The sequence below is a fragment of the Bufo bufo genome, chromosome 6 (genome assembly GCF_905171765.1).
Source record: "Bufo bufo chromosome 6, aBufBuf1.1, whole genome shotgun sequence".
Lineage (NCBI taxonomy): Eukaryota > Metazoa > Chordata > Amphibia > Anura > Bufonidae > Bufo > Bufo bufo.
The window spans coordinates 24,704,195-24,731,573 of NC_053394.1; the positions used below are offsets into that span (position 1 = coordinate 24,704,195).

The window sequence follows — 27,379 nt, forward strand, 5'->3', positions numbered from 1 at the left end:
CACCTTCTTTCCTTAGGTGTGGCTATTAGGGTCATTTAACCTTCTCTATTTATAGTTGCTTGTCCTACAATGCTGTGCGGTTTATAGCTTCTGTTTGGACCTTTGGATAGATTGTAGTTGGATCTCGGCTGAGTTCCTGTCACAGCCTGTGGTGGGCGCCGTGACATTGTGGTCACACCTGCTGTTGCCTTCGGCAATGTGGTGTTGTGGTTGACACATTTGCCATTCATGCAGTCGCCTGTGGCAATGTGTTGTTTATGCATGTGTGAGCGATTTCCCTTTTAGTTGTTTCTCTTCCCTGTCTGGTGTGCGTGGGGTTAATTCACTGGCTGGTTTGGAGCAAAGTGGTGAGTTGGGTGTGGTCTCAGGTCTCTTCATATCCTTTGGCTTGGAGACTGGGATCAGTTGGTTTGTCTGCCTTGCATGCGAGATGCTTGCTCTGTGCATGGATGAGATCTGAGGGCCACCCTTGTGGTCATCAAGGTCTTCCCAGTTTCTCCCTTGTATCCTCTATGTACCCAACCTCACTTGTATGTTTGGTGTGGGTTTATGTTCAGGGTTTATTGTACGTCTTGTTTGTTGTTACATGTCTGGGCTGTTGTTGGTGTTTGTCCCTGTGTGTGTTGTACCTCCGTGAGGGGGCTGGTTTCCCGGAGGGGGAACCATAAGCCTGCATGCAGCGCTGCCTGGAGCTTCCGTGCATCTGGTGTTCGCATGGAGGTCCGGTTAGATGTTTGGTGCCGTCTTTCCATCTCTGCTGCGGCAGGTAAGTGTTGGTTGTTGCTAGTGTTCTGTTGTTACACTGTGTACTTACCTGCCATGCAGTTTCTGCATTCTGTCTTTCTCCCTGTCAGCTGCTAGGCCATTTGAAACTCCTGTTTATCCGTGTCTAGGATGAACAGGTCGTCTCTTCCCTGCTCCTTGGTGAGGGATTACCAGGGCGACTTAGGGTCTCTAGGAATCCTGAGTATGAGTCGTCCTACCATCGGGGTCCGCTCATACAGTGAGGAGTCAGGGAGAGGATTAGGGAAGCTGTAGGAGGTGACCTGCTCCCTTATTACTCCTTTTGGCCAGGCTGATTCCCTTTTACCCTTTGACACCGCACGGTGGGGGGTTTCCCCCACTCCCCGTCGTGACAGTTCCTGGTGCTTCTATTGCTCCTTTGAAGTTGTCTTTCCTTTCCCTTTTGTATTTTGTTTGGGTTCTGTGTGTTGCATTTCCCTATTGTTTGTATTAGGCCTGTAGGTGACTTCTGTCGTCCTTCCTTTTGGAGGAACAGATAGCCTCGTCCCTGCTATTAGTACCAGGGTCCTATAGGGCTAGATAGGACTCTAGGTATTCCTGCGTATGAACTCACCTAACTTTGGGGTCTGTTCATACTGGTAGTCAGTCAGCATTTTGGTTAGGGTTTTCACTAGGAGGTGTCCATCTTCCTTCCCTAGTTCTCAGGCCTGATTCCCTGTTCCCCCCTTCCCTCTTATGCTCGGTGTGGTGTTTCCCTCCCAGACTGAAAAACAAAACATGCAATGCAACAGCTTTCTGCAAACCAAATAAAGTACAAAAATGCATAATAATTGCTAGTGCTATACTTATAAATTAGAGATGCTTGGCAAATCATTTTGTACAAAATTATTTGAGCCCGTCTGCCGCACGTCAAGGCGATCTCTGTAAGACAGGTTCCTAACACTAAATTCTACCTGTTATGTGCCATGACGGCTACCATACAATTCAGGGAGTGTAGGTTCCACATGCATGCTGGGCCTGCTTTAATTTCTGTCATTTTTGGTGCCAAAAATGGCCTCCATTATATCCAAGGAATGCAGGTACCAACATGTATGCCGGGCCCACTCCACACCACTCCTGGTGCCAAATGGCCATCAAAGAATGCAATGAGAGTCCACAACTATATCTCTCCTGGTGCCAAATGGCTTCCAGAGAGTGAGGGGGAGCAGGCCAAGCTATATACTCACACTAATTAAAATCAGCCTATGGGGCAGACGAGCTTGTCAGGAGTGCACGACTGAGATGTCAGCCACACCTCCAGTACAAACTGCAAAGAAAAAGGGGGGTCAGTCAGCACATCCCAATGCGCAGGAGCACGTTGCTATGGCTGAGAACAACACTGTAAAACAAAACATGCAATGCAACAGCTCTCTGCAAACCAAATAAAGTACAAAAATGCATAATAATTGCTAGTGCTATACTTATAAATTAGAGACTCAGCCATAGCAACGTGCTCCTGCGCATTGGGATGTGCTGACTGACCCCCCCTTTTTCTTTGCAGTTTGTACTGGAGGTGTGGCTGACCCCTTTTTCTTTGCAGTTTGTCCCTCCCAGACTGAAGAATGACAACTGGAGAGCGCTGAGCACCAGATTAAGGTCCCACAGCTTTCCCTTAGGATTGGGTTACCCTGTGGTCTAGCAGTGTGAGCTGCTTGTCGCAGCGCCAGCCTGCATTGCTGCTGCATTTATTATTATTTTATGTATTATGTACAAACCGGATTCCAAAAAAGTTGGGACACTATACAAATAGTGAATAAAAACTGAATGCAATGATGTGGAGGTGCCAACTTCTAATATTTTATTCACAATAGAACATAAATCACGGAACAAAAGTTTAAACTGAGAAAATGTACAATTTTAAGGGAAAAATATGTTGAATCAGAATTTCATGGTGTCAACAAATCCCCAAAAAGTTGGGACAAGGCCATTTTCACCACTGTGTGGCATCTCCCCTTCTTCTTACAACACTCAACAGACGTCTGGGGACCGAGGAGACCAGTTTCTCAAGTTTAGAAAAAGGAATGCTCTCCCATTCTTGTCTAATACAGGCCTCTAACTGTTCAATCGTATTGGGCCTTCTTTGTTGCACCTTCCTCTTTATGATGCGCCAAATGTTCTCTATAGGTGAAAGATCTGGACTGCAGAACGGCCATTTTCAGTACCCGGATCCTTCTCCTACGCAGCCATGATGTTGTGATTGATGCAGAATGTGGTCTGGCATTATCTTGTTGAAAAATGCAGGGTCCTTCCCTGAAAGAGATGACGTCTGGATGGGAGCATATGTTGTTCTAGAACCTGAATATATTTTTCTGCATTGATGGTGCCTTTCCAGACATGCAAGCTGCCCATGCCACACGCACTCATGCAACCCCATACCATCAGAGAGGCAGGCTTCTGAACTGAGCGTTGATAACAACTTGGGTTTGTCCTTGTCCTCTTTGGTCCGGATGACATGGCGTCCCAGATTTCCAAAAAGAACTTCGAATCGTGACTCGTCTGACCACAGAACAGTCTTCCATTTTGCCACACTCCATTTTAAATGATCCCTGGCCCAGTGAAAACGCCTGAGCTTGTGGATCTTGCTTAGAAATAGCTTCTTCTTTGCACTGTAGAGTTTCAGCTGGCAACGGCGGATGGCACGGTGGATTGTGTTCACTGACAATGCTTTCTGGAAGTATTCCTGAGCCCATTCTGTGATTTCCTTTACAGTAGCATTCCTGTTTGTGGTGCAGTTTAAGGGCCCGGAGATCACGGGCATCCAGTATGGTTTTAACGGCCTTGACCCCTTACGCACAGAGATTGTTCCAGATTCTCTGAATCTTCGGATGATGTTATGCACAGTTGATGATGAAGATGCAAAGTCTTTGCAATTTTTCGCTGGGTAACACCTTTCTGATATTGCTCCACTATCTTTTCTGCGCAACATTGTGGGAATTGGTGATCCTCTACCCATCTTGGCTTCTGAGAGACACTGCCACTCTGAGAAGCTCTTTTTATACCCAATCATGTTGCCAATGACCCTAATTAGTGTTAATTGGTCTTCCAGCTCTTCGTTATGCTCAAATTTACTTTTTCCAGCCTCTTATTGCTACTTGTCCCACTTTTTTGGGATTTGTTGGACACCGTGAAAAATTGGAATCAACGTATTTTTCCTTTAAAATGATACATTTACTCGGAATTAAACGTTTGATCTGTCATCTATGTTCTATTACAATAAAATATTGACATTTGCCATCTCCACATCATTGCATTCAGTTTTTATTCACAATTGTTTAGTGTCCCAACTTTTTTGGAATCCGGTTTTGTATGTTGTAGTGTTAATTACTTAATAAAATATGCGATTATTTTATGTATTTTAGGTGTAGTTAGAATTTATTGTCACACATTGCCTCATCTAATTGATGATTTAGTAGGTTGTACTAGGTCCCACAGATGCAACGGAGGACAGTAAGGGGGCGCACCCCTGCAGAAAGGTCCGAACCAAAGAAAGCGAAGCCCAAGTTTCATTGGAAAGAGCCCAAACTTAACCTTTGAGGGAAACTGAGAGCCAGCCCCAAGTCCATGCTGACTGCAGGAAAGACAAGAATCGAGCGGCAACGAAAACCGAATGGGAGACAAACTGGTGGCGTTCGCACCAACTGAAGTAGGACTTCCAGGTCCGGTGATAAATCCGGGAGGACGACGGCTTCCTAGCACGAATCGTGGTCTGGACAACCGCATCCGAGAAACCCCGAGCCCTTAGTACAGCTGCTTCAACAGCCATGCCATTAAATGTAGTGACCCTAAATTCGGGTGGAAGATCGGTCCATGCGACAAGAGGTCCTCCTGAAGGGGAAGACACCAGGGTTTGTTGGCGAGGAGGGAGACTATGGATGCGTGCCATACTTTGCGTGGCCAGTCCGGGGCCACGAGAATGACGGGCAGACGTTCGGACCTGATTTTATGGAGAAGACGCGGAATGAGCGGAAGAGGAGGGAACACATAAGGAAACGTGAACTGCTCCCACGGATCCTTGGACCTCGCCACGAAGGTCTCTACCTTGCAGTTGAAGCGGGAGACCATGAGATCCACACCGGCCGACCCCACCGCTCGCAGTTCACGAGAATGACCTGTGGATGCAGTGCCTATCGCAGGATCGAGTCTCTTTCGGCTGAGAAAGTCGGCGATCCAGTTGTCGACGCCGGGGATATGAACTGCCAACAGAGCTGGGACATGGCTCTCTGCCCAGGAGAGGATGAGCGCTGCTTCCGACATGGCTTCGGGGCTCCGGGTGCCACCCTGGTGGTTTAGATATGCGACTGCCGTGGAGTTGTCGGATTGAACCCGAACTGGATATTCCCGGAGACAGTCCGTCCAATGAACCAGAGAGAGACGAATCGCCCGCAATTCCAGGATATTGATAGGAATTTGGCGTTCCTCGCGTGACCAGGAGCCCTGGACCGAGAGATTGTACAAAACTACCCCCCCAGCCCCGGAGACTGGCATCCGTCATCAACACCATCCAGCGGAGGGGAAGTAAGGAGCGGTCCGACGTCAGCATCGGAGACATCAACCACCACAGCTAGATGGGAAGGAAGGAGCGGCCCGACGTCAGCATCGGATACATCAACCACCACCGAAGGTCTCGGCAAGCTGGGGCAGGGAGACGGATGAGTCGATCCAGGGAGGCTGGGGAATGGTCCCCCAAATGGTCAGAATGCACCGCTGAAGAGCCCTGGTATGCAACTGAGCATAGGGCAGTGCTTCGAAGAGAGACCATGTGGCACAGAGCTTTCATGCACTGGCGAATGGGAAGAGGCTGAGGCATCAACAAGGAGAGGATCTGATGAAGGAAAGTGGATAGTTTGTCCGGGGGCAAGAATATCTTGGCCCGATCGGTGTCGAACAGCATGCCCAGAAACATCAGCTGCCGAGATGGATGAAGACATGACTTTGATAGGTTCAAAACCCATCCGAAGCATTCCAGGGGTGTCCCGGACGATGCGCAGGCTGTCCGCCGTTTGCCTGGAATGACGCACCCTTGATCAGGATATCATTCAAGTACGGAATCGCCACTATCCCCCTGGCATAAAGCGGAGCCATGACTGAGGCTGGAATCTTGGTAAAGACTCTGGGAGCTGTGGCAAGACCGAACGGGAGGGCCACAAACTGGCAATGAAAAGGTCCCACTGTGAACCGAAGACATTTCTGGTGACCGACGAAGATGAGAACATGGAGGTAGGTGTCCTTGATGTCTATCGAGGACAGGAATTCCCCCGGGTCCATGGATGCAATGACGAACGCAGGGACTCACCCGGAAGGAGCCGAAGTAATCAGTTGAGGGCTTTGAGGTCTAGGATGAGACGGACTGTTCCCTCCTTCTTGGGGACTACAAAGAGATTGGAGTAGAATCCGCGAAAACGGTCTTGAGGCGGAACCAGAACAATCACTCCCTGCCGCAGAAGGAAGAGAATAGCCTGAAAAATGGACAGCGGAGGTCGGGGTGGATTAGCGAAAAAAAACGGGGCGGAGGGGGGGATCGGAACTCCAATTTGTAACCGTCCGATATGACTTCTCGCACCCAGGCATCCGAGACGTGAGCTAGCCAGACATGCTGGAACAGATGAAGACGACCTCCCACTCGACTGGGGGGCACCAGAGGCCACCCATCATGCAGAGGATGACTTGGAGGTATAGGGCTTGGAGCCCTGCTGGCGACGCCAGGGAGGGTGAGGCTTGAAAGATGGTTTGCGCTTCTGCTCTGAGGCAGATTTGACGGCTGGCCGCTTCGTGCTGGAGGAACTCTGAAAGTGCCGAAAAAGAGGTCTGCGCTTTTTTGACCTGTTGAAGTGCGTCCTGCTCTGTGGCAAATGGGTGCTTTTACCCCCTGTAGCATCAGAGATAATTTCATCCTGACGCTTGCCGAAAAGTCTGCTACCTGCAAAGGGGAGGGACGTTTAGGTCCGTTTAGAAGCGTTATCCGCCACCCAGCAAGATAGCCACAGGGTACAGCGAATAGCCAACAAAAGGGCTAAAGAGTGGGCCACAAGCCTGGTCGCATCCAGAGAGGCCGGACAGATGTAAGATCTGGTGTGGGAAAGTTGCACTGCAATATCCGAAAGTTCCTCCGGGGAGTCCCCAGAGGCGGGGCCCTGACGTAGCTTGTTTGCCCACTTGATCATAGCCTCACTAACCCATGTTGAGGCATAAACCGGGTGCAGGGCAGTGCCAACTGCTTCAAAAAAGATTTGGCAAAAGATTCCAATTTCTTATCCCTTGGGTCAGAGAAGGAGGGCCCCATCCGCGATAGGCAAGGTGGTATTCTTAGCCAGGCGGGATACCGGAGGGTCAACAATAGAAGAGGATGACCACTTCTTTGTCAAATCCTCTGGAAAGGGATATAAGACATCTAAGCGTTTCGGTAAAGTAAAACGCCTGTCAGGAAAGTTCCATTCCTTGGAAAGGGAGGAATCAAACTCCGGATGTGTCACGAGAAGGGGGATGGGGAAGGTGCAAACTGACTCCACCCACGCAACTGGGCGGCGATCCCTAACCTGAGTAAGTGCGGACAGACAAACACAGGGAGGTCGAACTAGCAAGGTCAAAACCAGGAGGTCAAGGCGGTACCAGGGGTAATGCAGAGGCAGCGTCAATATACAACCGAGAGTCAATACCAGGAGAAGCAAGTAAGACACAGGGAGCAGACGAGGACAAGTCAAAGTCAAGCTGAAGTCAAATACCAGGAGAAGCAGCAATACAAAGGAGCAAGCGAGGGACGAAGTCAAATAACGAGCCGAAATACAAGTACCAAGTAGAATGTCAAAAGGGAATATACACAGGGTATAGGACCTTACTCACAGGCAACCTGTGGTCAGCAGGCTGCCTGTTAAATAGGGGAGAGAAGGAGTCATGTGACGTGGCCAGCGTCACATGACTCATCCCCCTGTATACTGCTGAGGGCCGAGTGCCCAGTTCGGCGCTCAGACTTTTTGCCGAAACTACGGGAGCGGAGGAAGCCGACCGCGCTAAGGAGGCGTGCGCGGCCGGGTCCTCTCCGCCCCCCGTTGCCCTGGAGACGAGGACGCAGCGCACGTCCATGCTCCGAAGTTATCGCAGGGCGCCGGCGGCACAGAAGGGAAGGCGTGCGAAGCCTGTGACAGGATGGTTGGGGAACACCTTTAGTGAGTGACGGGATTGCCTGAAGGAAAACCCAGAGCTGGCAGATGAAGGCGCAGGGTCCTCAACCTGTAAGGTTTCTATAACCGCTGTGATGACATCGTCTACCATAGCGGACAGTTTGGAAGACTGGTCCTTTGGTTGTGCATTTTCATAAGTATGCAATATTATCTTGTGGTAGTATAGCCAAAATGAATGCTCATTGCCTTTAAGAATAAAATCAGCTTGAACCAAAGTTCTGTTATGTGGCTGAAGAGGCCAAGATGAGTTCATGGCAAGTTCAGTTTATATAAGAATAATCGTGAATATGAACGGACATTGTATTTTAAAAGTTATTGCTAAAGATACTGGTTTATCTATGGGGAGTATACTAGCTTTTTCAGACATGTCTGTCTGAAGGGAACAATGTTGTTTCATGGATAAGCCATGACAAGATAAGAATTTATATCCTTAAGGCACACCTGCTATGTGAGGTCCAATTCATATATTCATAATTATATTATATATATTTCTGTATGATATATTTAGATTTACAACATATTTTAACCAATAATTCATATAATGTGTTATTTATGTGTAACAATGTATCGATTTATTTATATATAATACCATGTATGTGTCATTTAGAATGTATCCTGTAGAACAGGGGTGCATAACCTTTTCTGGTTGGGGGCCACATTGTCAGCCAAAAATAAAACTTAAAGAGGTACTACCAACTGAAATACTATATTTTTGGCATATTGAACATACAGTAGATATCATAAATGTCTAGTTACACTTCTAGTACTCCCATCTAATGGGAGAATACATAAAAAATACATGTGAGCAGCCACAAGACATAGAATTACATATCTGTTATCAGATGGTTGTGGCCGCACAGAATGGTATCGAGGGCCGCAGGTTGTGAACCTCTGCTGTAGAAGATACAGAAACACTGAAATAAGTTTCTGGTAATTTGATATCTGAGAAGAGTTAAATGTTATGTCAGACGGTAGTTATTCATCCATGTAGATAAGTAAAGTGTGGCGAAACCAACCTCGCCACTGGGTTTTGGAGGGGCCTGTTTGCCAGCCTCTTGCCTCAGGATTATGGCCCATACTAACTTTAAAGGAGAAGACAGACCGGCCGCACAGCTTAAATCCGTGGAACTGTTTTGGGCAGGAAAGCCATGCTTGCGGTCGGCCAAATGTGACTTCCATGGAATTCGGGAACCCCTGCTCGGATCTGGGTGATTTTTGGATATGTTGTTCACCCAGATCAGAGCTATCCATGGGGATTTGAGGTGTGTGACGGAACAATCTGTCTTTGGAATTTTAGTGTATGTTAAATGTCTGTTTACTGTAAGGGTTGTGACATTGTATGATAAAAAGAAAAAGAAAACAAAACGAGCGGCACTCACCGTTGATAGGCAGGTTACTTTATTCCATGGCAGGAGGGGGGTGCAAGGGTTGCAGATACAGCAGCAAATAAGCAACAGCCGTTTCGCGCGTGTATGCGCTTCTTCTGGAAAGCCAGAAGAAGCGCATACACGCGCGAAACGGCTGTCGCTTATTTGCTGCTGTATCTGCAACCCTTGCACCCCCCTCCTGCCATGGAATAAAGTAACCTGCCTATCAACGGTGAGTGCCGCTCGTTTTGTTTTCTTTTTATCACATATGCTCACTGCAGCTACAAGCTGAGCACCTCCGTGAGGCACCACTCCTCGGCAGTCGCATCCTGACAATTTTAGGTTTGGTGTAGTGCCACTGGTTATCTGCTCTACATTTTACATGTTGTGACATTGTATGTTTAAATGGTGATTTCTGTCCTGTTGTCCCCGCATGTGTATTGGCTGTTTCCCTTTGTCCTGAGAGATAATTGAATTACTCCTCAAGTGTCTCCAGGGCAGAGAGGAGGAAACCATGATGCATTGTGGGGATGTATTGTGTCTGTGTATCCTGAATTGCTGCATATCTGTCCTGTGTCACAGTCCTGCATAAATACGGGCGGGTAGCCCTCAATAAAGACTTCTTTACCAAGTTGAGGCTGGTGTTTGGGTAACTGATCCACCCTGGGGGATTGCTATACGCTGAAGATTTGCTATACTCCCCTGGCATAACTACTAGCTCTTGTAAGAGCTGTTCCTGCTCTCTGGATTAAGGAGAGGTTCACCCACTGGAGCCTTGTCATAGGTCCAGGGTGGGTAGGAGACGGTGAGACCTCAACCAAGCTTCGGCGGTTCGTGGGGTCTGCAGCGCTTACGGTGTCAAGTGGAGTGCTTGGAGTCCTCAGGAAGCACTAGGAGCATCTATCGATGGAGGTACCCGGTCGAGGTGCTAGGAGATCCGTTACACTAATGGCAGCAGTGAGATGGCGTCCTAGTGTGAGGCGAAGCAGCTCGGAGACACGGTTCGTGGAGTATATTGAGGGCAACGCTAGTATCCATACAGCGCCCCTGGCTACAGCAATATGGATGCCGTTGGTTCCTGCACAGCATTCCATGAGGAAGAGCACCCGGATTACAGGGATGCCGAGCGGAAAGGTGTATGGCACCAGGCCCTGGAGCGTCGGAGGGGTGAGACTCTTCCCAGTGACGAGCAGAGATTACGAATGCGATTGGCGCTGCGACTACCTCTACTGGGAGAGCAACCCTTGACGGAGTGGGTGTCAGAGCTTGAGACACTGGTATGGCAGGAAACCTGGCTGGGTGACGCTTACCAAGCACTATGGTGGGACACAGTACGACAGTCTCCATGGATGGAGGAGTACGCCAAGCCCAAGGGTGAGGAATATGATGGCCCTGGTTTATTGTGGGAGTCTTTTGAAGACATTGACTTTGGGAGCACAGAAGAGTCTAGATTTTGGGACGTTACTGACTACAGGTGGGAACTTGCACAATTGGCCTACAACTAGTGGGGTGAGGGCAGATCTGACCATTCTGGTCCAAAGGGAGTGGGAGCTGGAGCAAGATTATCAACAGTTGTTTCACTCCATTCAAGCCCAGCGCAAGATAGAAGACAGTTGGATACCAGGCCCAGACCTGCAGCCCTACCCCTGACAGCTGAGGTATCCCCTACTTCCTCACCAACTGTGGAGGTAGGGGACTTCATAGACTGGTACTGGGAGGAACCCCAGTCGGCAGGTGGAGATGGGACAGTAGTCACTCCACCGGCCCAACAGGGTGGCTGGGCAGGCGGCCCAGATCCCCAACTGCCACTGGGAGTACAGGGAGAGGAGATTGTCGGTCCCTCATCTCTGTAACAACCAGAATCACTGGTAGTGGAAACAGTCGGTCTCACTACCCAGCGGCATATGGGGTAACCAGAGGAGGGGGTAAGTGATAGCCCCCTCCACAGCTCTCTCCCAGCCCAATACTGGGGGTAGTGGGTAAGGCTTTAAACCCCTCTCCAGCAGAAGAGCTGGCATCAGAGCGCGCCTCTGCCCTAACTGTTCATTTACTACCCAGCAGGAGTTGGCACCATGCACCCCAGCTGAAGTGCTGGTATCAGGGCAGAGCGCCGCTGGCCTCTGCCCTCCTCTATCCTCTTCTCCAATTTAGGGGGGGGGGGAATATTTACTTAATGCAATAAAAATTTTGACCCATCACAAATTTCTCTCTTCAAATTACATTTTCCTTCTCTCTGCCACATCTGGGCCTAGTTAAAAAGATTCATACCATTTTAATGGGGTTTTCCAGGAGTACAATATAATAATCTATTCAGGGCATCAATACCTGATCAATGGTTGCCACACCAGCAACTCTACACCACCCTCACCAATTGCGAGAATCAAGGGGGCCACAGCACTGCTGCTCCTGCCCACCATTCACTTTACTGGAGCCGTGCTGTCGATCTCCTGCACAGGCAGGATGCCATGCAAAATAATCACTGCGGCCCTTTATTCTCAGGATTGGTAGATCAGACCCCCGCCAATCATAAAGTGATGGCATTAAACAACAGACCATCACTTGCCGAGATAAGGAGTTTTCCCATAATATGATGGAAACCAACACTTGGCATAGCAGAGCTCGAGCAGTTCCTGCCTTATATGTATATTCTATAGCAGCGGTGGGGAACCTTTTTGCTGCAGAGGGCCATCTGGATAGTTGCAACATCATTCGGGGGCCATACAAAATTCTCAACTTAAAAATCTGACGGCTATATTTGGTCAAATATATAACTGACTTAGGCCTCCTGCACACGAACGTGTGCGCCCCGTGGCCCGCAATAGTGTGGGCCACAATGTACGAACACTGTCCGTAGGGCAGACGATCGCAGACCCATTCACTTTCACTCTAATGGGTCAGCAATCCTGCCGTTCCACAAAAAGATATGACACGGTCTATCTTTTTGTGGAACGGAAGTATGGGACGAAACCCCATGGAAGCACTCTGTAGCGCTTCCGTTCCGCATCTCTGGATTTGCAGACACATCGAAGTGAATGGGTGAGGACAGCCAGTTTAGCGCTGTTCTCACGCCCGCATGCTAATGACCGCTTCCATAATGCGTTCATTAGCATTTTCACTATATGTTCTGGCAGGGGGCCACATGAATTGATCCTGGGGGGCCGTATGCGGCTCTCGGGCTGGAGGTTCCCCACCGCTATTCTATAGGATAGGCCAGCCCACATATTGGTTTACATCAGGATAGATTAGCCTGAAGAATGTGGTCCACCAGGTGACCCATCTCCTGGACCATCATGTAATGGTTTCTACCAATTAAGTTTTGTCATTTTTCACATAATCCAGGAAGAGAAACAATATGACTGAGACTTTTCTCTTTATTACAGATGAACCACACTGCTCCTGTACACAGAGTCACCTAGGACGAGGCGGCTCACACCAAGGGCCTACCGGACATGTAAATGAGGGACGCAAGAGTCACAACACTGCTAAACCGTTAAGGAGACGGGAACAGTAGGAGAACAGGACAGATTAATGCTTGGCGTTGATGATCTCAATGAATTCTGGCTTCAGTGAAGCGCCTCCCACCAGGAAGCCATCAATATCAGGCTGGGACGCCAGCTCCTTGCAGGTTCCTCCAGTGACTGAGCCTAAAAACAGAGGGTGCAATAAGTTTAACAATTCATAACAAAATTTAGTTGAGGAAGAAGTGATAAAGGTCGTGCAAATAATTGTGTGTGAGCGAACGATCTCGCCTGTGGCAGTCACCTGGGTTTATGCTTTAGGGTATGGCCAGGTAACTACCGAATACTTACACAGGATGGCACTCCGCATAATACTAATAAGTCATACAAGCATTGTGCCAACCATAATCTTCTGCCCATCTACAGATACTCTAAATTGTGATATAATATATAAAATACTGCAGAGCTGCATTCACAATTCTGCTTGGATCTAATGGAAACAGTCAAAACATGCTGACAGACACATCTCTAAGGCTGAGTTCACACGGGCGTTGCGGGAACATGTGCGATTTTTCAGTGCGAGTGCAAAACATCGTAATGTGTTTTTCACTCGCGTGAGAAAAATCGCGCATGTTTGGTACCCAAACTTCACAGAAGTTCGGGCTTGGGTTCGGTGTTGTGTAGATTGTATTATTTCCCCTTATAACATGGTTAAGGGAAAATAGCATTCTGAATACAGAATGCATCGTAAAATCGCGCTGGAGGGGTTAAAAAAAGAAAATTAACTCACCTTAATCCACTTGCTCGCGCAGCCTGGCATTTCTTCTGACTTCATCTTAGCTGTGTGCAGGAAAAGGACCTGTGGTGACGTCACTCCGGTCATCACATGGTCTGTCATATGATCTTTTACCATGGTGATGGATCATGTGATGACTGGAGTGACGTCACCACAGGTCCTTTTCGTGCACACAGCTAAAATGAAGACAGGAGATGCCGGCTGCGCGAGCAAGTGGATTAAGGAGAGTTAAATTATTTTTTAACCCCTCCAGCGCTATTTTACTATGTATTCAGAATGCTATTATTTTCCCTTATAACCATGTTATAAGGGAAAATAATGATGATCGGGTCTCCATCCCGATCATCTCCTAGCAACTGTGCGTGAAAAGTGCACCGCATCCGCACTTGCTTGCAATTTTCACGCAACCCCATTCACTTCTATGGGGCCTGCGTTGCGTGAAAATCACAGCTCATGTGCACAGCCCCATAGAAATGAATGGGTCCAGATTCAGTGCAGGTGCAATGCGTTCAACCCGCGCGGAATACTCGCCCATGTGAACTCAGCCTAACAGTTTCGCAGCACTCCAAAAACCCAGGACTGATTTGCCTAGGGACTTCATACCAGCAGAAGAACGTTTTTACTGGTGATACTTTACCTCCGTAGATGATGCGGACTGACTGGGCAACTTGTTCAGAGACATTAGACTTCAGCCAGTCACGGAGCTTTAGGTGCACCTCCTGGGCCTGGAGAGCAAGACATGAAGAAGGGTCAATATACACAACGTGTTCACATAACGTAAGGAAGTGCAATTGCGTCTGAGGGCTCTAATGTGAGCCAGAAGATGGCGCAGTGCCACCAGACACTATATAAAGAACATTGCCCAGAGGCATATTACGTAGCACCATGTGCCATTTATGCCAATGCTGTCCTATGTGGCAGAGGTCTGGGTGTCTGCTCCCCCTATAGATACAGCTGACATTGCACATGGAGAACATCAGATTTTAGTGTTCGTTCTCTTAGCAGGTCCTATAAAACGGGCCTATAGGTGGGACCTGCACTTGCTTGTCTGTCTTATAAGTGCTCATGCACACAAATGTATTTTCTTTCCGTGTACATTCCGTACGCAGAAGCATTCACTTCAACGGGTCAGAGAAAAAAAAAAAAAAAAAAGTACTTCGTGTGCATTCCGTTTCCGTATTTCCGTTCCGCCAAAAAAATAGAACATGTCCTATTATTGTCTGCATTATGGACAAGGATAGGACTGTTCTATAAAGGGATATGGAATGCACACTGATGTCTTCTGTATTTTCTATGGATCAGTTTTTTGCGGACCGCAAAATACATACGGTCATGTGCATGAGGCCTAAGAGTTAGGGGTCATGCACATGACCGTATGTATTTTGTAGTCCGCAAAAAAATACGTATGACGTCCGTGTGCATTCCGTATTTTGCGGAATGGAACAGCTGGCCCCCAATAGAACTGCACTATCCTAGTCTGAAAAAAAAAAAAAAAAAAAAAAAAGCAGACATGGAAAGAAAATACGTTTGTGTGCATGAGCCCTTATACTTCAGTGGACAGCCCGTCTGGGTGGAGGTCCTGTGGTAGGACGGTGAGCAAGCAGCTTAATAGCCAAATCTAATGTCAGACTGGACAAAACTAACCCACGTGGCCCAGGTTCTGACTTTTTGGGTCGTTTTTGACTCCAAAAAAATAATATTGCATTGGACTTGTTAATCTATAGGATTTGTCTTGATCCAAAGCCAGCGATAGTTAATGGGCTTGTGTCAAGTTTATAAGTTAGCCCCTATCCACAGGATAACTGACTGATTGCTGGGGGTCCGACCGCTGGGACCCCCATTCATTCTCTATAGGAGCGCTGTACTCAATTATGAATGGAGCGCCAGTGCACATGCACGACCTGCCACTTCATCAGAACAGGACCTTTGATCTCGGGGGTCGGTGGGAGTCCCAGTGGTTGGACCACCAGTGATAAGCTAGTAATCCCACCATCGTGTAGATAAGGGATAACTAACAAACTAGGCACAAAAACATCAAGGAAAAACCCTGTCATGGATACCCATCACCTTCAGAAGGAACACCCTCCAAAGCAGAAACCCAGAGCTAAGGGCCTTTGAAGTGCAGGTGGGCAAACCTGTGTCTATAAGTGACCCCAAGTACTGCATGGAGCTCTATAGCCACCAAGATCCTTCAGTATTCACAACGTCAACAGCCATCTTATTCCTATGGATGGGGACTTGTAATCAAGGAACCGTGCACTCGGGGTACAGTACTCACTTGTTGGGGGGTTGCAGTCTTTCCAGTACCAATGGCCCAGACTGGTTCATACGCCAAGACAACCTTACTCCAATCCTTCACGTTATCTGCAAGGGAGAAGGGTTCACACTGATCAGGACGACACGACTGGATGGCTAGAGCCCATGGATCCAATAAGAGTCTCTGCTGATTTATGGTAGGGGGAGCAGCAGGAATGAACGAGGACAGGAGAGTCCTGAAGAATAATAATACGTCCTCCATAAAGATAATGGAGATAAGGAAGTAACAGGGCGGCCATGTCCAACTCCGGTTCTGTTCACATCCGTGTTGTGGCGTCAGATACGATGGATCCCAGTGGCCCTCAGCAGAAACCACTGACCATGTAGGATGGGTTCATCCAGGGGCGGTAAGAATAACGATGCAGGAGGCAAGTGTGCAGCACAGGGCACAGAGGGGTGACATTGGTGGCGTAGCAGACAAGATGCCTGAAGACCAGTGGGTGCTGTGATGTCATCGTGCACACCTTGGCTGAGCCACTGACTGCACAGGACAACAGAGGCCCCAGGCTGGGCCTTGCGGGAACAGGGATAGGGAAGTATTAGTTATTTTAATGGGCACCAACAATGTGTGGGGGGCACTGATGCGAGTGTGCGACTCAAACTGGGCACTATGAATGTGTGTGGAGCACCGATACTGTGCAGGACACAAAGGAAGGCGCTGTCACTACAGGGTCCTCCGTTTACCACTCTTGGTTTTCAGGGCCCCATCGGGGTGCTACCATTATTGCAACAGTAAGGCCCCTTTCACACGAGCGAGTTTTCCCACACGGGTGCAGTGTGTGACGTTAACGCATAGCACCCGCACTGAATCCTGACCCATTCATTTCTATGGGGCTGTGTACATGAGTTTTTTTTCACGCATCAGTTCTGCGTTGCGTTAAAAACGCAGCATGTTCTATAGTCTGCTTTTCACGCAGCCCTGGCCCCATAGAAATGAATGGAGCTTCAGTGAAAAAACGCATTGCATCCGGAAACAAGTGCGGGTGCGATGCGTTTTTCACTGATGTTGCTAAGAGATGTTATTGTTTGTAAACCTTAATTTTTTTTATCACGCACATGAAAAATGCATCAAAACGTATTGCGCCCGCGCGGAAAAAACTGAACGCAATCAGACAAAACTGACTGAACTTGATTGCAAAGGAGAAGACATCATGGTGACCTGGGCCAAATGGAAAAGACATCACAGAAGATGTCAGAATATAATTGTACTGTATTAACCTGTCAGTTCTACATAGGTGCTTTATAAACAGTGTATATAGCACTACATGGCGGTATTATGGACAGGTCATTATGTGGAAGTAGTAGTGTTCTTACATACAGCCTTCGGGCTGGTTTCTGATCTTTTGACGCTCAGGCAACGCCCCCGGGTTAAACATTACACGGCTAGGCATGATAACCCCACTGGGTGTGAACAGGTAGGAACACACACCTGCAATGAACTTCGTCTGCTCAAACACAACTTTCTCTGTGATTCCAGCCTCGCGCTGATCCAGCTTCTCTCCGATACAGGCGATCACCTCGACGTTCTCAGACAGAGCATGCGCCACCTTCTGGCCAATCAGCTGTAGAGCAGAGAATGTAGGAAATACTCAAGCTGCAAAGTAGTTTTGGGGGGGGGGGGGGGGGGGGGAAACCTAAAACTCATATGCAACTTTGTGCTTCAACTCAAGATCCCTGCTTGCTGGAAGTGAATGGCTGGAGCCCAGTTATGATCAGGCTGCGGAGGATTAGAAGAGCATGGAGTCTGCTTTCAAAACCAGATTCACAGGTTATGGCTGGCACTGCCGCTCCATTAAATGGCTCCATACAGCTGCAATACCTCACACAACCAGCGACAGGTGCGGTGCAGTTCTGGTTAAAAATAAAAAATAATAAAATCAGCTTGCGACAGCACCACTCTCAACTGTAGGTTGTGTCTGGTATTGCAGCTCAGCCAAATTCACTTTAAATACCAGCCACCTACCATGCACAGGGGCGCAGTACGTTCTGCTAACCCTTTAATACTACGAAGATCCTCTGCACCAGCAAACAGTCGTAAAGGTAAAAATGACCAAATCCATGAATATTTGGGGGACGATGATCTCACCTCATCAGATTCCCCGAAAACATGTCTCCTCTCGGAATGTCCCAAAATCACCCAGGTGGCGCCGACATCTTTGATCATGGCAGGGCTGGAAGATAATGGGGTCAGGTTACATACAGGTTATAGCGCCGTATACACCGCGTACGGAGGCGAGGGGCAGGACGCCGTACCTGATCTCACCGGTAAACGCCCCCTTAGACACTTTGTAACAGTTCTGTGCGGCTACTGCAAATTTTGGGTCAAGCTTCTGCCGGGCAAAGTCCAGGTAAATGGAAGGTGCGCCGCAGACCACCTCTGAAAAGGAAGAGGAGGAAACATTTCACTTTACTAGTCACGCGCCCCGTCTCCTCTCCGTTTTAGTAACTACTTGCATCCTCCATGTAATGATTCTGAAGCATCTGTTCTTATGACCATGCTGTGCAATTCCTCAATTATTCCTACTAGAATATTATGAACTAATTAATAGTCTGTAGTAAATTTACATCTGAGGGTTACCATTTGGGGGATGGGTCCCTGAACCAGTGACACTACCCAATCAGTCAGACTGTGCAGGGGCACGCCCCCAACTGGTAACACCCAGCAGGATCTTTTACTGTAGACTGCTGGAAATTCATTCATAATTTTTTAGTAGGAATAATCTTTTAGCAAGTAAATAGGGGTGAAAATTAGGCCCGACAACCTTGTTCTCTCACTTCCAGTGATCAAAAAGGAAAGCAATCAAAGCTAAGAAATCTGACAACTCCAGTGATCTCAGAATAGACCGATTGTTCTCAGAACTAAAGTGAACTTTTTACTGGGTGGCGTTTCCCAAGGTACATCTAATGTTGCAGGGGGGGGGGGGGGGGGGGTAGGAATAAACCCCAAATTTTCTGACTGTAGATTTATTCTGTATATAATTATGGGGGCTGCTGATAATATTTATAGACTTTCTTCACAGCAGCCACAAGGACCATAGGAACCTGTAGTCTGGAGAGGACGCACTGACTTCTGTGCTCTGCCACCTGTGCAGGGAGGGGTAGGAGATGAGCTCTGGAGCCCGTTATCTATATATAGAGGTGCTGCCAGTGATAATGAGAGGACTGCTGAGAAGCAACCTCTACAGAGCAGGAGGTGTCGGCCTATTGTTAGGGTCAGAGTGAAAACTCCAGGTTTTCAGGATTCATTTTTAATACAGATCGTGACACGGACAATAAAAAATAAATACATTTTAAAAACAGGAGACCATTTTCTGATGCCGCATTCCCTTTATGACGGAATATTCTAGATCACAGTCCCTGAAGCGCCTTCTGGAATTACAGTTTGGAAAGTTTACTGTAAAGCTATCCCAGTGCACATTACCCAGGCTGACCTACACGGTGCGGTAACGGGTGCCAGCTCTGCTACACCGCCAGTTGGCTCATCAGAACAGGGTCCCTTCAGGGCGTGACTGCTGTCAGTCTAAAGGGGGCATTAAAGGGGTTGCGTCATCTGGGACTTGGATGGCATATCGCTGGTAGAGGTTCCACCTCAGAGACCTGCACCCATCTCCAGAACAGGACCCGAAAGTGAAGGCGAGCACACTGCGCATGCACTGCGTGCCCTGCTCTCCATTTACTTCTATGGGAACTATGGGAAAATAGCGCTTTGCCATTTTCAGCAGTCCCTTTAAGTGAACAGAGTGCACAGCGCAAGCGCCTCCACCGCTCCATTAACTTATATGGGAACGCCAGAGATAGCGCTTGTTACCTCAGCACTCCCATAGAAATGAATGGAGGGTGGCCACACATGCGCGGCTGCTCTCCGCTCACTTCAGGGGTCCCGTTCTGGAGATAGGTGCGGGTCCCATCTGACAATCCTAGCGTTATACCACCAATGTCTCAAATGAGACAATCCCTTTAACGAGTCCCTTCACATATTTTACTGGTCACCGGTAACCCATAGGAAGCAGACATACTAGTCAGATTTACTAATTCTGCCTAAAAGTAAGAAGACCCCCTTAAACTCTCCACTTGGGGCCTGCAAACTTTCCCCTCCAAAAGACCATATTCCGGGTCCAGGAAGCTGAGATTTGGGTGTGAGGACCCTCATACAGCCCCCATATCTCAGCTTCCTGGACTAATCAGCCACAACACAATTTTCAGGTTTAGCAGAGACTTCAAAAAGGGAAAAATATATAATTTTCTATTGTGATTATTCATCAGGAATCCCACCTGCCTCTTGAATAATCTATAAAAAGTAGACACCCAAATTATTTCTGCCGCCTGCCCATAAACCAGCGGGGGACACCATTCAGTACAGAGATGACATTTTTGGGCATCTACATGATACGAGGCTCGTTGGAGAGTTTTCTAATATACTTTATCATCTCCAATGCCCCATTACTAGTACACGTCACTCCTGTTTTCCCCCACATACAGTGTTGGCCTGCTGCCACTAGGGGGCAATCTATATACAGCTTTATATGGCTCCAATTCATATGAAAAGAAGCTGCCTGCACACTGCCACCTAGTGGTGGAAAACATGAGGAGCTGTAAATTTTCAAAAACACAAGGAAAAAAAATGGCATTCAAAAGTGATGCAAGTGACGTACACCATACTGCGTGTATTGCATCAATTCCCTACGGTTTTAAAGATCTCTGCTTGCTGTCAGGAACAGGAAACTTTAATGCAATCCCTCCTGGTCATGTGGTAATTGCAGGGTTGTGATACTGTAATGAGTCCTGCACCTGTGTGACCACCACATGGCCAGGACACATTGTAGTCTTCTGGAAGGAAAAAACGATTAAGCTTTCTATTCAGTGACACCAAGCAGAGCTCTTAAATACTGGAAAAAGGATACAGAAAACTTGCCATCGTTTCAAGCGGCAGGTATAGGTGCAGGCGGAGATCTGAGCTACAATATGCCAGTTTCTGGGGTAAATTATAGTAAATATGCTATACCTGAAGCAACGCCCCTTTTGTGAAGCCCCACCCACAAATGAAGAGAAGGCATAAAACTAAATAAATTGGCAGTTTGTTCAAGCCCAAGGATGCTTCCGCAAACATGTGCCCATTTGGTATGTGCGAATCAAGTACTGGATCTACCCGCCGCAGATGTGAACCTACTTTAAAGGGGTGATCCCATGACTAATGTCCGATTTGCATTTTTCACATCCTACAGTAGATGACAATGTCCATCTAACAAAGCTAGAACCAGCCCTGTACCTCACATGGGTCCAAAGATCTCCACATTTGTTGCTCTGCTAGATTTATATCAAACCAACAGCTCAAGGGGAGTGTCCTTTCTACTGCAGCTCAGGAGCGTGTCCATGCTCTGCCTATCACAGCTCAGGGGGCGTGTCCATGCTCTGCCTATCACAGCTCAGGAGCGTGTCCATGCTCTGCCTATCACAGCTCAGGAGGCAGTTGAAGGATAAAACTGAGCATGTGCGACCACCTCAGTAAGCAGGTCAGAGAAATAATAAAATAAAAAAAACACAGCAGGTGGCGCTATACAGATACATTTTATTGAATTGCTCTGCGGCTATAACAACATTTTTAGCAGAAAAGTTTCTTCCGTCTATTTTAACTTCGAATCTTCAATTATCACAATAGGAGAAAACCCATCATTCCTGGCTTTTCAGACATCTTGGCAATTCTGGCCCCCCATGTATTGGCCACCTTATCACAGGGGCCCCCTTTCCCCACCTACCTTACGCACACGACTGCATCCATATGCCGCCCGCATTGTTTTTTGCGGACCCATTGACATCACATTTTGCACTCATGTATAGGACGCGTTCTATCTTTTTGCGCAACGGACTTCAGGATGTGAAAATCCAAAGGATGACGGGGTGCCCTCTGCATTCCCATGTCTGTTCTGTAGAAAGATAGAAGTGTCCTATACGTGCCTGCAAAATGCGGATCACGGACCCATGAAGTCAACAGGTCCGCAAAAATGTGGATGCAAAATGGACCGTATCCGCATTTTGCAGATGTACAGTTTGCAGAGCGCAAAATACATAGGATCGTGTGCGTGAGACTTACTAATGTATTGTGATTGTCCATATTGCCTCCTTTGCTGGCTTCATTATACACAGCTTGTTTCCATGGTTACAACCAGCAACAGTGGTCGTGCTTGCACACTATGGAGAAAAAGCACCAGCCTAAGGCCTCATGCACACGACCGTTGTGTGCATCCGTGGCCGTTGTTCCGTTTTCCGTGATTTTCTGCGGACCAATTGACTTTCAATGGGTCCGTTGAAAACTCGGAAAATGCACCGTTGTTCATCCGCGGCCGTGATCCGTGTTTCCGGTCAGTCAAAAAAATATGACCTGTCCTATTTTTTTGATGGACAACGGTTCACGGACCCATTCAAGTCAATGGGTCCGTGAAAAAAACACGGATGCACACAAGATTGGCATCCGCGTCCGTGGCCGTAGGCTACTTTCACACAGACCGATCCGAAGATCCGTCTGCAATAAAAGCTTTTTCAGAGCAGAGTTTTCACTTCTGTCGGATCTGAGTTTTCACGTATATTCTAACACAGAGGCGTTCCCATGGTGATGGGGACGCTTCAAGTTAGAATATACTACGAACTGTGTACATGACTGCCCCCTGGCAGCACCCGATCTCTTACAGGGGGCTGTGATCCACACAATTAACCCCTCAGGTCCCCCCCCCCCCCCCCCCCCATCATTGGTGGCCAGTGCGGCCTCCCCTCTGCCCTCCCCCCTAATTAAAATCACCTTCCCCCATCATTGGTGGCAGCGGAGAGTTCCGATCGGAGTCCCAGTTTAATCGCTGGGGCTCCGATTGGTAACCATGGCAACCAGGACGCTACTGCAGTCCTGGTTGCCATGGTTAATTAGCAATTTTTTGAAGCATTATACTTACCTGCGATGTCAGAAAAAAGAGAAAAGACCCCGGATATCCCAGAAACACAAGGAGGACAGTGCCTACACAGTATAAACGTGCTGGGACATCCAAAAAGAGGTAACTCGGTACAAGCTCCGAGTACAATAACAAAGGAAAAAAGGAAAGAAGCCCTGACGAAGGCACGCCGAAACGCGCGTTGGGGTAGCGCCATCCTGGTTCCCTTGTCCACACTTGGTCCACCTTTGGTAAGCTTTAGATCATAGTCTCCCTCCCACGGCTTTGTGCTGCCGATGTTGAGATTCCTCACTTGGCTTTTATTCATTGTTTTGCTGACTTTACACTATTTCCGCATTACTATTTTGGTCAGCACACCATGCACCACAGCCATGGTTGGTTCTCTCACTGATCCGTTTGGCTCCGCACGGCCAGGCGGACACCAAAACGACTTTCTTCATGTTTGTGGATCCTCCAAAAATCAAGGAAGACCGACGGAAGAAAAAACAGTCACGGATCACTGAACAACGGAAATCCGTTTTGTGGATCGCCAAAAAAAACGTCCGTGTGCACGAGGCCTAAGGCCTCTTGCACACAGCCCTTGTGGTTCCGTACCGTGCACAGGCAACATCCGTACAGCGGCCGGGACGGAGCGAGAGCCATTCAACTAATCCGCCCGCACCAAAAAAAAAAAAAAAAAAAAAGTTAACTTGTTCTATTTTTTGGAGGTGCAGAGGCACGGACAGGAACAGCGGGTTCCAATCTGTGCGCTTCCGTTCTGCATCTCCGTGATTGTGAACCAATTCAAGTGAATGGGTCCGCATCCATGGGAGTGCACACGGGCCAGTGTCCGTGTATTGCAGACCCACTGCAAGGATACTTTCACACTAGTGTTTTTTGCGGATCAGTCATGGATCTGCAAAAACGCTTCCGTTACAATAATACAACCGCATGCATCCGTCATGGACGGATCCGGTTGTATTAGGTCTTCTATAGCCATGACGGATCCGTCATGAACAGCATTGAAAGTCAATGGGGGACGGATCCGTTTTTTATTGTGTCAGAGAAAACTGATCCGTCCCCATTGACTTACATTGTGCGTCAGGACGGATTCGTCTTGCTCCGCACTACATGGCGGACAGAAAAACGCTGCAGGCAGCGCCTCCAGAGCGAAATGGTGACTGAACTGATGCATTCCGAGCGGATCCTTATCCAGTCAGAATGCATTGGGTAAAACTGATCCGTTTTGGACCGCGTGTGAGAGCCCGTGAACGGATCTCGCAAACAGAAAGCCAAAACGCCAGTGTGAAAGTAGCCTTTGTGAGCTCCCGGTCACCAGAGAGGCTTTTCCTACAATGTGCAACAACGACCACCACTGATGGATAACAGGGTGGTCGTAACCATGGAAATGAGCAGTGCATAACGTGCTGGAAAAATGAATCAACCCAGCAAAGGAGGCAATATGGAGAATCACAATACATTAGGAAGAGCCTTGTGTTAACTTTCTCTACATGATAAATGTCATTTGCTGAAGTGACGAAAAATATTCTACAGTTTTCAAACCAGCACCTGGATCTAAATACTTTTGTAATCGAGTTAGTCAATAATATGTATCTGTACAGCGCCACCTGCTGTTTGTTTTTTCTTATTTCTCTGACCTGCTTACTGAGATGGTCGCACATGCTCAGTTTCGTCCTTCAACTGTCTCCTGAGCTGTGATAGGGAGAGAATGGACACGCCCCCTGAGCTGCAGCAGAATGGACACGCCCCCTGAGCTGTCAGCTAGCAGAGCAATGAATGAGGAGATCTCTGGATCCATGTGAGGTGCAGGGCTGGTTCTAGCTCTGTAAGGGTACTTTCACACTAGCGTTAGTCTGATCCGGCAGGCAGTTCCGTCGTCGGACCTGCCTGCCGGATCCGCCTGCCGGATCCGCCAATCAGTGTGACAACTGACAGCATTTGTAGCCGGATCCGGGTCCGGAAAACAACAACGCTAGTGTGAAAGTACCCTTAGAAATAGGGTGTCATGTACTGTATGATGTATTATTTTTGACATTAGTCATGGAATAACCCCTTTAACCCCTTAAGGACTAGTCCTAAAATAAGAACCGGAATGAATGAGCTTTGCTGACGATTTCAGGTTTCGTCACCCAGATCACGTCCCCCCCCCAGCCCGGTCACAGGGGCAATAATGCAGAGGCCGTTACAAAACCACACGGGAATCAAACCGATTTTTTTTCCCACCGTCTTTAACTGCGGCAAAAATGATTTACGATTTTACGGACATTAGAACGATGCTGCTCTTTTACCCTGTGGTGGAATATTTCTTCTATTCACTGACAGCAATCAATTGCAAACTGGCCTCGCACTCCATTAGTACAGAGACCAAGGGGGTCTCATATGGATGGGAGAACGGCTTCGGTCACACACGCCGAGCGCTGAGGGTTATTTTTGGACCATCCCACAGTTTATTTTGGGCAGAGGAAAAGGTTAAAAGTCACGACCTTCACATCGGCCTGAGCGCAGAGAGGGCTGAAAGGTCAAAGCTGTTTTTAGGCCGTCTACTAAGCTGTGACAGGTGCAAAGGGTTAAAGGTCACTTAGGAGACGGGGACCGGGCACATCCTTGTGCCTTTTGGCCTCAGGGAGGACGAGAGCCGGGGAGCGCGCCCGACCACATTACTGCAGCCTGTCCGCACATTGAGGTTACTGTCTCTTTAAATGGCTGAGTGCATTGGGAGCGAGTACGTGCGAGTACGTGCCTGCAAGCAGAGACAGGCGGCTGCTGCAAAGGGGCAGAGACCAGCACGGCGGCAGTGCCTATGCCAAGCCTGTGCCCTTTTATAGCTCCTGCATCGATCTCTTTGCAGCTCAGCCTCAGGGCCTTCTGGGATTTGTAGTTCTACCTCATCAAGTGCATGATGGGTACTGAACCAGCATCATGTCTACTGTATTATAGGTCACCCCTCCCCCATCTACAGTGAACCCCCGCCCCCCCAACCGCACGAGAATCCATCAAAGGGGCACACGCAGTGCGCATGGACACAAGGGCAAAATTAGCGGTTTTCACCGTAGCAACAGGAAGTTACGTGCAGAGCGATGCATTAACCCTTCCACTGCATGGCACACACCCACCAGGTCCAAGAACCGTATTGCCACCCCAGCACCATAGTCTACAGTAGAAGCCTGCAGCAGCGCCTGCTGGGGGTTGTAGTATCCCCTGGTTGCAGGGAAGATACAGAAAGGACTCGACCATCCGTTAATGCACCCCCCAAATAACACCTGGAGCCCCCCATAACCCACGTCACCCATGTAAGAGGCAGAACGTGACCCATGTACCGCTCCTGCTGATGTTTTACACACACACGGCCATTAAAGGGTTACCCCGGGCACATACAGTGATGGTATATGGATGGAATCTACCATAAAAGGTCCAGAAGGGGGGGGGGGGAGCTGACCGCTGGGACCAACATCCATGGTTGGACAGTTGATTATTATGGAGGGTGATGGGGGCACCATGTTTGGGGGATATTTGCCCCATTATTCGATAGGTGCTCATAGTAGTTCTCAATAACAGCCGATCCAGGCGACAATCAGCGCCAATGGTCAGATCGCTTACGGCGGTCACCTGGACTATGGGCAAATACATAACGTGGGCACCCAGGATGGGCATGGCCAATGGGCACCATGACAAGGTCCCAAGGGTCACAGATTGTGACGCCTGATCAGACCCCACAGTGGACATTATAGATGACCCCATGTATTAACCCCTTCCCACCTGTCTCCGCGTTGATCTTGCCGCCGTTCAAGGTGGTGATCAGCTCCTCCAGGCTCTTCTTGTCACCGTTCATCTTCCAGTTCCCCCCCACGAAAAACTTCCTCGGAGACATGTCTGCGGCGGCTGCGGGGACTCGAGGTGCTGAGGATGAACCGGGCGCGGTGCTGACAAGAGCACCTTCTGAATGCGGCGCCTTTAAATATTAGCTGCGGCGAGCACGCCCACTCGCTGGGCAAAGGTTCAGATGGCCCCGCCCACCGACGCTCTGACAGATGTCGTACGTAATCAGGCGCCATGTTAAGTGTGGGCAAAGCTCTTTTCTGCCAGGATAGAAGGGAGAATCTGTATTTGTTGTGTTATTATAGAAAGAAAGGTCAATGCAATAAATGGGTGGGGGAGGGGGGTAACATTCTGATTTACATGGCGCCATGGCTTTTCTCTAAGGTTCTGGCACCTTGTCAGGCTGCAGTCGCAGGGTCATATTTTCGGTCCATGTACACTGAACAAAATATAAGCGCAACACTTTCGGTTTTGCTCCCATTTTGCATGAGCTGAACTCAAAGATCTGAATAGGGTTGCCACCCGTACGGGAATGACCCCGACAGTCCAGGTTTGTAATCCTGTGCCTGGGTACAAGCCTTTCTCAGACCCGGGCACAGGATTCAAACTGCAGACTTGCACACCTGACAGCTGGCGGTGAGCGGCGGCGGCGGCCGATGAGGTGTCAGCAGCTGGGACGATCAGCTGTCACTGCAGGCGATCAGCTGTGATGGTAGCGCAGGGCGGCGCTGTC

At 48.5% G+C, this 27,379-nt stretch overlaps 1 protein-coding gene across 1 annotated transcript; it reads right to left on the reverse strand.

The window, feature by feature from the left end:
* Positions 1-12,678: 12,678 nt before the first annotated feature.
* TPI1 (triosephosphate isomerase 1) lies at positions 12,679-26,791 on the reverse strand. The gene is made up of 7 exons (XM_040436365.1): positions 26,587-26,791; positions 18,149-18,272; positions 17,982-18,066; positions 17,325-17,457; positions 15,858-15,943; positions 14,217-14,304; positions 12,679-12,969 (listed from the first exon to the last, which is right to left on the reverse strand). Exons 1-7 carry the CDS (start codon positions 26,696-26,698, stop codon positions 12,851-12,853), a joined length of 747 nt encoding a protein of 248 aa, XP_040292299.1. The 5' UTR covers positions 26,699-26,791; the 3' UTR covers positions 12,679-12,850.
* Between the last annotated feature and the right edge of the window lie 588 nt (positions 26,792-27,379).